Source organism: Astatotilapia calliptera, chromosome 19, assembly GCF_900246225.1.
Source record: "Astatotilapia calliptera chromosome 19, fAstCal1.2, whole genome shotgun sequence".
In the NCBI taxonomy this organism is placed as follows: domain Eukaryota; kingdom Metazoa; phylum Chordata; class Actinopteri; order Cichliformes; family Cichlidae; genus Astatotilapia; species Astatotilapia calliptera.
The window spans coordinates 27,457,880-27,474,146 of NC_039320.1; the positions used below are offsets into that span (position 1 = coordinate 27,457,880).

Here is a 16,267-nt window from a genome sequence, read left to right on the forward strand (position 1 = left end):
TTTGTTTTAAAAGCCTTTATTTCACAGATATGAGGAAATCACTGCTTTTACAATGACATGGCCAGTGAGCTTCACAGCAATGATGGCGACTTTTCAAAAAATGTTACCGAGTGTTAATTAAAACAAAGACAGAGAAAGGAGACATTATAAATGCAATTAGATGGGATTAAACAAATTATAATTTTGTTTTAGGGCAGCATTTCTTGTTAAGACTTACTTATGTAATAAAACCTTTATCCGAAGGGCACAGCTTGTTAAAGACTGAACTGAAGGAAATGCCTCTGGTGTGGTGCTCACAAAATATACACAAGTAGTTAGTAAATACAGTCTGGGCAATCTGAGATGTGAAATGTGCATGTTCAGTCAGCAATATAACGGAACAACACGTGCCTGATAGCAGGGAGAAAGACTGTCCTGATCTATCATCAGCAGCTTTACAGACATCAGTGTTAATATGAGAAACAACAAAAACAGCAGACGAGTTTGAGGTGCTTCCAGTTGGTTCTTCTTCACATTTCTTTGGCGCTCAGAGGACTGATGGGTTAATGTCTACACATTAAGAATGAAACAGTTATGATCTGCTGATGATGCACTCTGCTGCATGGCTTTATGTCTTAACTATGTTTCGTACCATCAAAGGGTGAGAGGACCTGTTTTTTTTCTCTCAGAAGAGTCCATTGACCTGTTCGGTCTCGGGGTCCAGGTCGATGTCATAGAAACAAGGCCGAGTGGGGAGGCCAGGGATGGTGGGCATCTAGGATCAACCAAAAGAGAAAGAATGGAGCTTTAGTTTTATTGATTTTTTTTTTTTAAACCTGCCCTTCAACAACTTTTAATTGCCAACTCCAAATCTGAAAACAATGTTAGTGTAGCATGCCCCATTTTCTTTTTAGTTATGATGTTCCAAGTATCCAAGGATAACTAGATTGACTGGCTAGAAACGTCAGTGACATAAGTTTGAATACGATTGCAGATCTGAAGTCAGAGTAAGAAACTAGACTAAGAGCTTCTCTGAATGTCCCAGTAATAAACAAAACATTTTTTTGTCGAGCAGTGTGATCAATGATGACCTGGTTAAACGATTGAAGTCAGTTACCAAACAAAGGTGTTTATATTGTTCGCAGTTCACATTTTTTGTTGTGTTTTTTTATTAATCATATTGTTACTTCCTAATAAAAGCCTCTGGGTGAGAATATTTGGTGGAAAAAACAAGGGATGGACCAATCTGATATACGGTATCGGTATCAGTCCGATCCGGACTTAAGATTACTGGATCGGATATCGGGGGGAAATAGAAAATGTAACCCGATCCATTAATTATCACAAAAGCACCTTGCAAAACTTGCTACATGGCGCAACCCAGGTAGTGACCTTAACAAGTCGAAGCAGTATGCGTCACGTGATAGAGCGACTGTTGCGTGCGAGACCTGTCGGCGGTCTGGAGTTACTTTACACTGAAAGCATCAGGAGCCTCGCTGCATGCTGCCAAACCAGCATTTCATCTCCGAGCAAGCTATCCCAGAGAAGTGAATTAAGTGTGTAAGTTCATCTCTGAATGTTTGTAAAGCATCCCTACATTAAGGTTAACAACCGGTATACGGAGCTCGGACGTCTATGCGCTTTCAATCTGACTGTACAATGGATAGACTCAAGTTTAACTTTGGAAAAAGAAAACTGTGTTGCACGCTAAACAGATCCGTGGTTCAAAAGAAATGAACTAAAAAACAAACAAAAAAACCACCTTTTTTTATACTTGTGTTAAGTGTTTTATATAAATTACACAGAATTCAGTCTCAGCTTAAATGTGATAAAAACAGCTTACACTGACATCCATCTTGACAAAAGATGAGTGTCATGAAGCCGTGTTTGCATTTATTTGCACTACTTTCCACTCTGGATGTCTATTTATATAAAGCTTTAAGTATAAAAGGGTCCATTTTACAACTTTTTTAGTTATTGAATATAAACATTATTTTGTGCTGATATTGCACTTCTTTTTTTCAGAACCAAAGGGTTTTTGAAATCTGCATAAAATTGCATTTTCTTATTACGGTACTTTTTGAGAAGGGTTTCCTACTTCACAGTAGCTTCATAGGAAAAAAAAACTGTGAGAAACTATCTGTATAAATGAACTGTATGCAGCAGGAATACAGGTTGCACCGGTTTACTATAACACTGAATGCACGCATGTTGCAAACACACACAAACATTTTCTACTTGAAATGCAAGGGATGGTAGATCCCGCTTTTCAAAATAGGTATCTGAGTATCTCGGTTCAATCTGCTGAATTATGTCAAATTAATCCCAGTGGAGCTTTCAATGCTTTTTCTTCTTACCATTTCCACAAGGAGGCTAACAGCGTTTTTGTTAGTTATTATTATTTTGTTAATTATTCCATGATGCAGCTAATAATAAAACATGTGGGTGTAGAAAAGGCTTCATCTAGATCCGGTTAGAGATGGGATGAAACTACAGAAGGAAGTCTTGATGCATGCTCAATCGTCCGGGTAAGTAAATCCCAAAAAGTTGATTCTGTTCATCTGGATGTGGCATTTATAGTGGGAGAGAAAATTACGTCACTCATCCAAGTGACTTCTTCAGTCTGACCTGACTGCAGGTTTCCCCAACTTTATAAACCATGCATTTGCATAATGACTGTAACTAGCACCACTGACGAACAGTGGGTTGTGAGGTCATTTCCACTGGAGTAAATTTGGTTATCCCAGCTGGACATTTGTCAAAGCTAGGTAGGCACCTAAAGAAAGCTCCAGCAGATCTAGAAGAGAAGGACAACTGTTGCCTAAGTAAAAACCCTACGTGTCAGGAGTATCAGAACAGTTGAGATGCATTTTCTCTAAACACAGTGCCTCTGCGGCTTTTAGACGCCAAAACACGCTGCACCAAAAATGAATCCACCCCAAGGATCAGGTACCCCGGCACAAACAGAGTAATGTAGTGTACACTGTGCCAGGAGGATTGCCAGGATTTATACATCAGGGAAACCAAACAACCTCTGGCTAAGAGGATGGCACAACACAGAAGAGCTAACTCGTCAGACCAGGACTCTGCAGTCTATTTAGACCTGCAGGCCAGTGGACACTCTTTCAATGATGAGGATGTAACATCCTGGACAGGGAGCAACTGAAAACGTCCAGATGAACAGAATCAACTTTTTGGGGTGCAGAAAGAAGGGAAATGAATTAGAGCTTACTGTGCCAACCAACGGGAACAGAAAGCCAGCGCCCACACTGGCTCTGATGTCTCTGATTGGCAGGATGAATCCTTTGGGCACACCTTTCTTTTCTGCTTCATGTGACAGTGACAGGTGGGTCTTTGCCATGCAAACTGGAAGATTCGCGAATCCCTGAAGGAGAGGCAAAAAAGAAGGATCTTTACAAAGGTTTATTCTCTCTGCTCTGTTTAATTGTATTGATCTCAACTGACAGCAGACGCCAACAAACAGGCCTGACAGGACAGGAAACAACAGCTGAGGGATGTTCACCTGCTTGGTGTAGAGCGCCACCTTGTGTTGGGCCTCAGGCAGAAGCTCAATATCATCTGCTCCATAGATCTTCTGAGCAATTATTCGAATCTTATCAGCAATAGGAAGCTAAAGTGGAATCAAAGATAGATATTTTAAGTCATAAATAAGCAGATCATGTGTTGGTTTAAAAGAGTGACTGGTGAAAATTAAGTACGGAGCCCTTACATCCAAATCATACAGGAACTTGAAGTTGCTGGGGGCGCTAGAGGCCTTCTGGACGGCCTCGCCAAGTGCCACAGCACCAGCGCCACCCTCGGCCCAGTGAGAGCATCGCACAGCATCAAATGCTCCTGCAGATTTAGCCAAGGTGCACACCAAGTCCAGCTCAGCCTCCGTGTCTGTCCTGCACAACAAATGAATGAACAAAAAAAACCATGCTTTTCACATATGTGCACATTCTTATATATGTTATTCTATTATTCTTTTTTTAAATTACCATCCATCACTTACTTGAAAGCATTCACTGCTACCACCACAGGCACACCAAAGTGCTTTGCATTTTCGATCTGCTTCCTCATGTTGTTGCAACCCTTCTCCAGCAGATTAAAGTTCTACATAGAGGTACACAAACACATTCAGTAAAAGGTTATGCAAAGCTTTAAAGGTTGAAAAGCTTGCATCAAATGTGATTAACAAAGTAGGCAGACGTGGCTCAAGCATTCTGCACAAACTAATAAATAAACAATGTTATCAAAAGCACCTTAGAAGAATATTATCACTGTTTTGGCACATTCTTTTCCATTACCTCTTCCACATATTCCTTAGGCAGTGGCATCCCAGCAGTGACCTAAACAAAAGAGACAAGAGAAATGTGAAATGTGAATGTTTTAGTAAATTCAATAAATCCTCAAATTGTAATCAGCAGTGACTATTGTAATCCTCCATGTGTTTTATTCTTAATGATTACTAAGATGCTTAATTTAAAGATTAAACATAATTTTGTGGACAATTGTGCTGAAATTGTCTTCCGGAAATGGAAAATTGTGAACATTTAAAATTGTAGACAAGTGAAAATGCTCTGGTGGGGCTTTTTTTCTTTTAAAATAAATTTGTTTAAAGTGGGTTTAAAGGCTTGATCTCATCATACACACATTGTTACAGTAGTGGATTCTCATATTGAACGTTCCCCATTTTGTGCACAAGTAATCGTCTATTAGCCAACAGCTCCCAATTCGCACTGTGCTAAATGCCCCATTTCAACTCTTGGCTCTATAAGATCTCAAAGAGAGGGGCTCTCTCTCTCTCTCACTTGGTATTCTCGGGCATAACTCTGGCAATGAACACCCACCCATGTTCTGCTAAAATCTTCTATTTACGAGGAGCAGCCAAACGCAATAAAGGGGGAATTGAGCTAACAGCTCATCTCACAGAGTGAATGAACTGAGGAGTGGCACCAGGGCCAGGAGGAAACTTACTGTTGGTCCTCCTCCATGCATCTTTAGAGCTCGGATGGTCGCCACCAACACCACAACATGAGGCCTCAGGCCCGAGTAGCGGCACTTGATGTTGAAGAACTTCTCCATGCCGATGTCAGCACCAAAGCCAGCTTCTGTCACTGTTGCACATAAGTGACACAAGCAGGAAAGTATATCAGAACCCAAGCCATCAGGACTACTGACTACTATTATCCACTGACATTACATGGACTCCATGACTTTTACAATTAACATCTACAATATAAGCTAACCCTGTTAAAAAAAAGCTCAAACTGATTCTATTCAGCTTACCTACAAAGCCCTCAGGTCCAACCAGCTTCAAAGCAATTTTATCAGCCAGGATTGATGAGTTTCCGTGGGCAATGTTGGCAAAGGGGCCAGCATGAACAAACACAGGAGTCCCCTGTGGATCCAAATTACTCACATGAATTATTACAAAACTATTAATGCAAGTAAAAAAAAAAAAAAACTAACAGCAGTTTGATAAACAACAATATCAAACGACCTGAACTACACAGAAATGCTTTTAACGTGGTCATGCTGCATAGGAGCTGCATGGATTAGCATGGGCACCGTGTTTCACCCACCTCCAACGTCTGCATCAGGTTTGGCTTGATGGCATCTTTCATCAGCACAGTCAGAGCGCCACTCACGCCCTACAGAGAAAAATCCATCACTTTCATGAATATCATTATCACAGCACTTACGCTGCATGACGTCATGTCACAGCGGAGGGTTTACGACACTCACCAGATCCTCGGTGGTGATGGGATCTCCCCTCCGACTGGTGGCTACGACCATCTTAGCCAGGCGCTGCCGCATATCCTCCAGGCTGCTGGTGAGGGCGAGCACCGCCATGATTTCGCTGGCCACAGTGATGTCAAACTGGGCCTGGAGGACACAACAGTCCAGTCATGCAAAGCAGCACTAAAACTAAGTTTATTAAACCAACTTTCCCTCAAAGGTTCAACTGCTTTCTGTATATTTCATGATGCTTTATGATACCATGAAAGAAATTTGCCACCTTTAGAGAATAATCAACTTTACCTCTCTTGTGTATCCCTTTTCAGTGGGCGACTGGCCGATAGTGATCTTCCTCAGGAATCGATCATTGGTATCCAGCACTGAAGTGAAACAGAAGGACATCATAAGTATTTGTATAAGACGCACAATACACTCACAGCAGACCTGCTGAGGCGGAGACCTCTGTGCTGTTCATACCTCTCTGCCAGGTAACAGAGCTTGGGTCGATGTCCAGGCGGGCAAAGCGGTTGATCTCCTCCTCAGTGAGAGCAGAGGGCTCCGTCTTCTGTATTCCCAGTTTCTAAACCAAAGAAGAAAACCTCGGTGTCAGAAGTGACCTGTGCACATCTAAATCAAAGCTTACACGTGCTGCAACTTGATCATTTACTTTGAGTCTGTTGATCTGGATCGGGGAGAACGTCCTCTCTCCTCCACTGAGTGGCACCAAACGGTTATACAGAGCCTAGATATTCACAGGCAGAGATGGATTATAGTGGTGACTCATTAGATAAGTTAGAGGAAGTGTACTTTTTATACACCAATGACAGAAATGAGAACCCACCTTATCAGATTGTGTTGCTTCATGGAATATGCGGGCATCGACAGCAGCAGCCACCAAGTTATTGGCAGCTGTGATGGCATGAATGTCACCGGTGAGATGGAGATTAAACTGAAAAATCAAAATAATCAATTAAATATTTTGCTTTCTTTGAACTTTTAGGAAAAAAAAGCACAGTGTCAGAAAAGTGATGCTGTACCTCTTCCATTGGAATAACTTGAGAATATCCACCTCCTGCAGCACCGCCTGCAAACAAAAGGATAAAGAAATAAATAAAACATACATGAATATGTCCCTGTAGTAAACATGGGCAACATCTCCTGAGTTTACACTCTTTCGAAACTCACCTTTAATGCCGAATGTGGGTCCCTGAGAAGGCTGTCGGACACAAGCAAACACATTGAGCTTCATGTGAGCACCCATGGCTTGTGCCAGACCGATGGTTGTGGTGCTCTTACCTTCACCCAGAGGCGTGGGAGTAATGCTGCAAACACAAAATCTTGTCAACATGTTTGCCCAAAGCCCTCAAAGGCAAAATATAGTGTTCTCTTTGACAAATAGCTTCATCTCAGTCACTTTAAGCGTTTTTTGTTTTTTTTTGTTGTTGTTTTTTTGGTTGGTTGGTTGATTTTTTTTTTTACATTTGCAAAAATATAACAAAAACTTTCATGACCATACGATGGGAGTTTTATGAGTGGATTCTGCAGACCACCATTGCAAATACAAAGGTGTCTTAATTGACATGTGTAGTTAAATTAGGGTCATACTGCCTCACTGCGCCATCTTGTGGCATGAAATGGTATTACATAAACATCAAACCTAGCCTGAGTAGAGTTCAACTTGAGCAGGGGCCCGTTCTTCGTACCTCGCTAAGTAAGTTAGCTGGATTTGATTGTTGACCATTTCGCGTGATCTTGGATCGTTCGGTTCTCCGAAGCTCATCCGGGACTTGCTGTCATAGCAACGGAGCCGTAAGCGTAAACCTGCTCGGGAGCAGGTTTACTTTATGTAAACAGGATTAGATCGCAGCCTCTCAGGTATGTCCGCTTCATCTATACGAAAGCAACAGCGATATTTTACCACTGTGTTACCATAAATACATATTATCAGTGTAACTAAAGATAATGCAGCACTTGATCCTTTTATTGATGTCACACAGATACATACAGGTCATTTCCTTAAAAAAGGGAAATGTACTATTAACGTTCTATTTCATGTATTTGATTATTTCAGATGTAATTCATATTTCAGAGTAGTAATAGTAAATTACTTCATGTAATCAAGATGGGAGACCACGGCTATAAAAGCGAAGGTGGATTTGGGAAGCCTGTTGCAGCCATGTCCTGTCCGTTTACGCGAGCCACCCATTGCGGAAGGTGCAAGATTGATAAGGAGAGTCCTCAGAATCCAGCATATATTGCAGGACAGACAGGATCCTTTAGCTCAGCGCGACAGTGTGCTCATAGAGAGATATCGATTTTCCCGTGAGGGTATTATTTACTTAACCAACTTGTTGACGAGGGGGTGCAGGACCACCACCTGTCTTTTGTTGCTCTGCCCTTTTCTTGGTTGCTGTTATAAACAAACAGATTATTTCAGGGTCTCTTTCCAAGAGACTAAAAGCAATATAAGTGATAAATATTACCATTCTGTAGAATATTCTTATATTCCACTTTTACTTGTTCCCATGTTCTAGTGGGTCCTGTTGTGGCTCTAATGTGAAAGGGGATATAATGTAATATAATACAATAGATTACCCTGCTGCCTACTGGTGTTGGCCAGAGGGGCCGATGGTGCGATATGGCAGCCTCGCTTCTGTCAGTCTGTCCCAGGGCAGCTGTGGCTACAACCGTAGCTGCCTCCACCAGTGTGTGAATGTGAGAGTGAATGAATAGTGGTGTTGTAAAGCGCTTTGGGTGCCTTGAAAAGCGCTATATAAATCCAATCCATCATTATTATTATTAAATTACTTACGAGTTTAATTTGTCAGCAACTTCCTGCCAGCCCTCTCTCCTTGCTTTTGCAGCCTTTGCAGTGTTCCCTTGCGTTTTAATTAAACTCTGAAACTCCTGAAATCCCTCACTCAAGAGTTCTTGCTCTGCTGCCGAAAAATACTGAGCGCTCTCCTTTGACATTTTCGCCGACCAATCAGAGGGTTGCCGATCAATGTTTCTACTCTCGATGCGTAGCCCCTGTTAAGCCACCCAGTGATCTCACATTACTTCATCCAGCTGTACTAATCGTCAACAACAGGTGTGTTCGGAGAACCGGAATAGCGAGCTCAAAGTTGGCGCGATGATTTGATCTTGGATGTAGTAAGCGAGGCACGAAGAACGGACCCCAGATCTCTCTTAAAGTGATTTTTAGGACAACAAGCCAAAAAATCTGTGTTGAGAAATGTTAAGAAAGTGTTTCTCTCTTAACATTCTGCTGATAGCTTTAGTTAACTTGGGGATTTTTGAACTACAGATGTAAACAGTCTGCCAATTTGAATAACTTCTACTTCCACAAACTGAGAACTTCTGTATCTTGAAATAAGATTTTGTCTACAGTCTGCAGACTTTTATTTAACATACCCAGTGACCACTACATATTTTCCATCTGGCAGGGACTGAAGGCGCTTGATGATAGTCAGCTGGACCTTTGCCTTAGTCTTGCCATAGAGCTCTACTTCATCAGAAAACAATCCCACTTCTCTGGCCAGACTGTCAATGGACTTGGCTGCGCAGGAGCGAGAAATCACTATGTCACTGTGGGATAACAAAAGGGAAAAAGAAAATTAGCTTCTTCAGCAAGACAGCGAGGATTGGGCTTCTGCATCAAGTTAATGAACAGCATGGTTATGATTATGATAAGGAGGCAAACCTTGGCACTGGCTTTCGGAGATTGAGTCTGGTGTAAGAAATGTTCCACTTTCCTGCCTGATGGCTCTCCAGGAAGCGCTTTGCACTCAGCACGGTGTTCTAAACAAGTAAACGTGATAAGAAAACAAAAGAAAGAAAAGTTTGAGAAAAAAAAAAATCAAACTCTTAATTAAACTTGATCAACTCTCAGGTGTCCGAATGGGCCTTACCGCCATCAGCATGGCCACAGTCATAGGTCCCACTCCACCAGGCACAGGGGTGATGAAGCCGGCCTGTTCTTTGGCTGATTGAAAATGGACGTCGCCCACAACACGCTTTCCGCTGGATTTAGTCTCATCTGAAAAAGAGACTCCAGTTGACCCATGCATCTGCTGATTATCTCAAAAGGAAATACAATGCACCATGACCGCATTAATACCTATAACGTGGTTGATGCCACAGTCAATGACCACTGCTCCTTTCTTGATCCACTCTCCTTTTACCATCTCTGCTTTTCCGATACCAACAACCAGGATGTCTGCTCTACCCACCTAGACAGAAACAGGGAGGGATAAACGATGAATGTTTATAAATGAAGAAACTGGATTTTAAGCAATGATGCTAGAGGAATAAATAAGGGAACACGTGAATTAGTGTTTATACTGCAGGCAGTAGAGATCTGTAGTTCCTATGATGTCATAAACTGTTAAGTTAGAATAATTGGGGCAGTTAACAGACTAAAATATTTACTTAGGCTCCTCATATAACAAGTTGTGAAAAAGTTTCATTTGCCAGCTAAGATCAAATGAGAACGTCAGTATTAAGAATCGGCTGCTTCAAACAGCTGCTCTTTATCTGCCTACTGTGCTGTTGTTTATACCTCTGTGTGTCTCAAAAAAGCCTAATGACACTTGTGTTTCTCTGTGTTACCTCTGCGGCAAGATCGACGGTTTTAGAGTGGCAGGTGGTGACGGTGGCGTGATTCCACAGCAGCAAATCATGCATGGGTGCGCCCACAATCTTACTGCGCCCAATCACGACCGCTCTCTTCCCTGCCACAGAAACGCCTGTAGAGAAGCGTCATAAACAGATTGTTGTTACTTTTGATATATTTACACATTGTAACATCATTGTAACTGACTGCAGTTTTTTCAGGGTTATTAGAGATTTTGTTTACCCGTCTGTTTGATTAACTCCATGCAGCCATTTGGCGTGCAGGGGATGAGGCAGTTGCCCAGATCCCCACGGGACAGCTTCCCCGCATTTATGCTGGTCAGTCTGTAAACACACAAGAATGTACAAATCACTGTAACCTGAAGATACCCATCAATCTGAAAGCTTTTTAAAGGTACAGTGTGTAAAATATCACTGCTATACTACAGTGTATACTATAGCTACGGTGGCCACTGTAGGACAAACAACTGTGGACAAACTTTTCCTCTGCAGCGAGTTGTTAGTTTGCGGTTTCCCTCAGCTCTAAATATGTGCTATTTAATCAAGAAGAGGCTGTAAAACTTTGTGAAAGGAGTTCGATACAAGTCAATAAGGCTCAGTGAGGCGAGCTGTTGGGGTTGCAACACTGCTGTCTGCTGCTGTTAGTGAAACTTTCTCTGAAGACTGAACATTGTTGCATTCAAACTATCATACGATGTGAGAACGTAATCACACCGTTTACCAGAGGGAAAGTGGAATTTTTAAGATAATCAAACCTACCTTAGTTGGCATAATGTTCGTTTGTGCTTAGCTGTTTTTGCTTAGCTGTCTCGTTGTCAACTGTCCGGAGACAGGAGTGTCACATGTGTAATCTGCTGAGAATAAGTATTCCTAACACTATCGGGAATAAATAAGAATTTTATAAACCTCTGCATGTTTTACAGGCCTGACATCTGTTCAGGAGATGAGGCGTGAGGTGAATAAGAAGAGGATGACATTTTATCCAAAGGGTTTGTCTTGCAGCTTTCTGTTTTGTTGGGTGGAGGGGACCCCTTCGCAGATCATATAAAATAGGTATGATACTTCATATCTTGGGTTTGAAGGTACAGACAATAAAAATTTGCCTCCATGGCACATGAACATCTCCGCTTTTCGTGTAGTTCGTGTGTAGCCTATAACCACATACGTAAGACGAGATTAGACAGAACCACATTGACCATCTCAGCCACTGTATTCATGATGGTGGGACAACCAATCTCTTTAATGTATTTTTAAAGGCTTAAATCTAAGTTTATTACAATGCATCTGCTTGTTGGACAAATTTAATTACTGTTTATGAGCACAACAGTTATTTTGTTTCTGTAAACTAAAAAAAGTACTTGCTGTAACTCTGAAATGATCACACTTTTCTGTGTTGCTGTTCTTACCCATCTACGTCCTTCTCTGGGGCCACGGAGTTCGTGACCTTCTCTGTGTCGATTTCATGGACTGAATCTAAAGGCAGCTGAACGATGAGGCCGTGGACAGAAGAGTTCTTGTTCACCTCTGTGATACTGTGAAGAATCTGAAAGCAGGTAGGAAGCCTTAAAACCCTTTATTGCTTTCAGGCTTGTCATGTACTGCATTCCCGCACAGCCCCTGTATTGCTAAATCAAGAAAAGCCTGAAAGCTCAAATTTCACCCATATGTCTCTGTGCTGAAAATCTGTCAATTATTGTGAGTTTTAAGCACTCAAAGACTTTAGTGAACACAACAAAAAAAATTTATGCGATTCTTTCGACAATTTGTTTTTGCTTCAAGAAACCATGTGACCTATGCATGCTTCCTATTGGAACACTAGGAAATAGTATGGCAGGAACAACTACTCCCCCAGGTGTCCATAAATAGTCTAATCCTGGAGTTGCTGTGCAGGTGTGTGCAACCCGACAACTAAATAAACAAGCCTCCAGTAATGATTCTAACTCACCTCCTCCTCTGTTGCGGTCGCGGGAAGTCTCAAATGCATTGCATTTATTCCAATCTGCACACAAAAATGCAGCTTAGGGATAGAGCTGTGGCTCATTGAAACAATATGCAGTGTACACACGCGGTGCAAAAATCCCTTCAGTATCAAAAAATTATTTTCTTTACCTCTGCTGCTGCTTTGAGCTTCATGCTGATGTACAGATTTGAATCATCGCGGTCTCCAACCTGAAAGACACATACTGCTTATCCCCCTGCATATTTCTATGACAGAACAGGAACTATGTCACACAGACAAAGCACCAGCATAAATGTCAGAATCCTCATTGTGCCACTGCACACAGATACCCTGACCCTTACCTGCCAGGTGCTCTCTCTAACGAAAGGCCAAATGAAAGCATGGGTAGAAATGTTTTTAGGGGAAAAAGGCTTTTAGCCTCCAACCACAAAGAATTCCATCATAAACTTACCTGTAAAACCACTAGACCAGGCCTGAAGTTGGGATTCTTAAGTTTCAACTGCTCGACATCCTTCTTCAGACGCTCCCTCACCTGCCTGAGAAAACAAAATACAGCCAATTTAATTTGTGCAATAACACAAAAAAAGAGTTAGCAGTATCATGTGACCCAATCTGTACCGTTTAATTAAAACAGTGACAAATTTATGCACCAGATCACCAGATTATTATTAAATTATTATTAAATTAAATTTATTATTAAATTTATTATTAAATGATTATTATTAAATTTATGCACCAGATCAATGCCATCTGATGATCTCATTGTGAGTCATTTTCCAAACTCAAACTATCATTCTGGACAATCACTCAGAAAAGCGTGCTTATCTTCAGTTGTTGTCTTCATTTTATCTTTATTGATTTAATGTTCTGGAGACTAGAAAACAGGGCACTATTTTTTGCGTAGAGAAGAGATAAGCCAGAACAGATAAAGGTTGAATACAATCAGCTGAACCAATCAAAGACAAGCGAGAAAACAGTGATTGCGTTAACTGAACTTTGTGGTCATTGCTTTTGTGTCTAAACCCAAAATCCTGATTGCACACAAAAGTGTTTGGTTTAACATATTGTGGATGCAAATGAAACAAAGAAAAGAACCCAAAGTTCTAAAGAAAGTAGGTAACAGATGTGCATCATGTGAGCTGTAACAGGAGTGGTGATGAAATACATTTTGGCACTGATTTGAGACACAGTTCAACTAAACTTAGTCTCAAGAGAAACTCCTTAACCTTAAGATTTATGTACCCCCCCCCCCCCCCTTTTTTTTCAAGATGCAATAATGTGTGCAGAAAATGTTTTCCAAAAATATAGCACAAATTATATACAATATGCATATAAAACAGGGTAATTAAATGTTACTTAGGTACAGTATTTTGCATATGACCTTGTTTGCTTTTTATTTATCTACCAGCAGAGTGACCCTGGGGATCGTTCCAGTAATTAGAAAAGGCAATCACAACACTGAGTATTGTACCATAACAGATCTTTATCTCAACAGTGACTGGTACAAGTTTTCCTCATTAAACAACCAGGGCTCATATTCCTACAAACACAGGTCATTCATACCGTGTGCAGTCAAGCATGTCAGCTTCTGTCGAACTTTGGAGATAATGAATAAAGATGACCCATGGGGAGAGCGGCTCTGTGGCTCTTTGTATTGCATAATATAATCGACTAATAACTACTGTGAGGCGGTCTTAACAAGATACAGGCCGCTATATCTTGTGACAAGCACATGCAGCTAGATGTCTTTTGTGTTACTGTTAGAAAGATTTTGCCTTTTTGCCGTTTTTCCACTCATTCTCATTACTTGGATCTGGTCAAAGTTTTTCGATTTAAAAAAATTATAATAATTTTAAAAAAGGGTTTGCCTGGAATATCTGACTGTATTTTTCTTCTTCAAATTAGGTCAGTGAACCAATAGGACAAAGATCAGAGCACAACGCCACAGCTTCTTACATAACACCCCAGGATTTGCAATGATGCATTCAGAAGTTATGAATGACCAAACCTAACCAGTTAAGAAAGTGAATTACTCAGATTTCCGCTGAATTTAGAGTCAACGCATATGCACGGTAAACAGTCTCTGCGGCCCGATGCGACTGATTTAACAGTAAAACTGTTGATTATACTAAGTTATGAAATCACTTCACGGCGTCAGACTGCTTACTTCATATATATAAGATTGCACTTAAAATCCTCAGAGGATGCACAGCGTTTGAGTAAGATCAGACACCACCAGCTGTTAAGTTACTGTAACTTTGCTAGTTAGCTTCTTTAGCCAGTCACATGTTTCACAACGCTGATTACGTTCACATGCTACCTATGCTTTCGTAAAGGTAATGTTTGATACTTACGCTGAAACCTCTTTACCGCTTATGATCTGAGCTGGCATCTTTCCCTGGGATGGTCTCTGCTCTTCTGGTGACGGTAGTAGCTGGTCTGCACGCTCACTAACTTGTAAGTAGAGGAGCGTGGCTCTCAAGTACTTGTGTCAAGCCAGCCTCCAATTCGAGACTTGCAGTCAAGCCAGCCTCCAGTTTGTTTTACCTTCCCTGTGTATTCAAAGTATTACGGGAATGGATGTGGAAACCGGATTTCAAAATAAAAGCCAACTTCGAGTGAATTAACAGATATGTTAAGAACATAATAACATATAATTTAGGCTTTTTTTTTTTACAAACTCTAATGTTAGATCTATATGACACAGCCTTGTACCCTAATTGTGCCCTGTCACTATCAAGGCCATCTTATTTTGGATTTCAAAGTAAAAGCCCTGTGAATCTTCATTTTTGAACTACTCTTTCAATGACTTAATAATGCTCTTAAAAGCAAAAGTCGTATTTCCAAATACTATTTGAACTTTATATCAACACTTTCCAACCACAGTCTTTTTACAGTGATACCATATCAATATCAAGTCAGTCTGATTTTGCCTTTCATAGTAATGGCCCTTTGAAATTGTCCATAATTGACTTAATCTTCTAACGATTCAAAATGCTCTAAAATGAAAAATTCTTGTTTCCACAGGGTAATTCCACCTTAGATCAACAGTATACAGCCCCACAGTGATACCATATCAATATCAAGTCATTCTGATTATGCCTTCCAAAATAAAAGCCTTTTTAAATTGTCCATAATTGACCTAACTTTCAGTGATTTCAAAATGTTTTAAAATGGAAATTTCCTGTTTCCACAGGGTAATTCCACTCCAGATCAACAGTATACAACCTCACGATGTTACCATATCAATATCAAGACATTCTGATATTGCTTTAAAAAATAAAAGCATTTTCAAACTGCCCATATCTGAGTTGCTCCTGGAACAATTTCAAAATGCTCTAAAATGGCAAATTCCTGTTTCCACAGGGTAATTCCACTTTAGATCAACAGTATACAGCCCCACAGTGATACCATATCAATATCAAGTCATTCTGATTTTGCTCTCAAAAATAAAAGCCTTTTCAAATTGTCCATAATTGACCTAACTTTCAGTGATTTCAAAATGCTCTAAAATGGAAATTTCCTGTTTCCACAGGGTAATTCCACCTTAGATCAACAGTATACAGCCCCACAGTGATACCATATTAATGTCAAGTCATTCTGATTTTGCCTTCCAAAGTAAAAGCCTTTTCAAATTGTCCACAACTGACCTAACTTTCAGTGATTTCAAAATGCTCTAAAATGGAAATTTCCTGTTTCCACAGGGTAATTCCACTCCAGATCAACAGTATACAGCCCCACAGTGATACCATATCAATATCAAGTCGTTCTGATTATGCCTTCCAAAATAAATGCCCTTTCAAATTGAGCATATACGGCCTACTTTTTTGACGATTTCAAAATGTTCTTAAACAGAATTTTGCTGTTTCCACAGGATAATTTCACTTTAGTTCAACAGTATACAACCTCACGATGTTACCATATCAATATCAAGTCATTCTGATTTTG

At 40.6% G+C, this 16,267-nt stretch overlaps 1 protein-coding gene across 2 annotated transcripts; it reads right to left on the minus strand.

Moving 5' to 3' along the window:
- On the minus strand, nt 1-14,856 carry mthfd1b (methylenetetrahydrofolate dehydrogenase (NADP+ dependent) 1b). Of its 2 annotated transcripts, XM_026152229.1 has the most exons (28): nt 14,674-14,856; nt 12,771-12,855; nt 12,469-12,528; nt 12,305-12,358; nt 11,766-11,902; nt 10,583-10,683; nt 10,336-10,472; nt 9,845-9,956; nt 9,636-9,763; nt 9,428-9,525; nt 9,139-9,312; nt 6,910-7,046; nt 6,762-6,808; nt 6,566-6,673; nt 6,392-6,466; nt 6,202-6,304; nt 6,028-6,104; nt 5,731-5,871; nt 5,568-5,636; nt 5,272-5,383; nt 4,960-5,099; nt 4,290-4,331; nt 3,995-4,095; nt 3,710-3,887; nt 3,503-3,610; nt 3,212-3,364; nt 632-754; nt 1-549 (listed from the first exon to the last, which is right to left on the minus strand). In XM_026152229.1, the coding sequence occupies exons 1-27, from the start codon at nt 14,709-14,711 to the stop codon at nt 665-667; spliced, it is 2,805 nt and encodes a 934-aa protein (XP_026008014.1). In that variant the 5' UTR covers nt 14,712-14,856; the 3' UTR covers nt 1-549; nt 632-664. The 2 variants fall into 2 exon arrangements, with proteins under 2 accessions (XP_026008014.1, XP_026008013.1); XM_026152228.1 differs by having other exon boundaries at nt 1-754.
- Nucleotides 14,857-16,267: the final 1,411 nt, after the last annotated feature.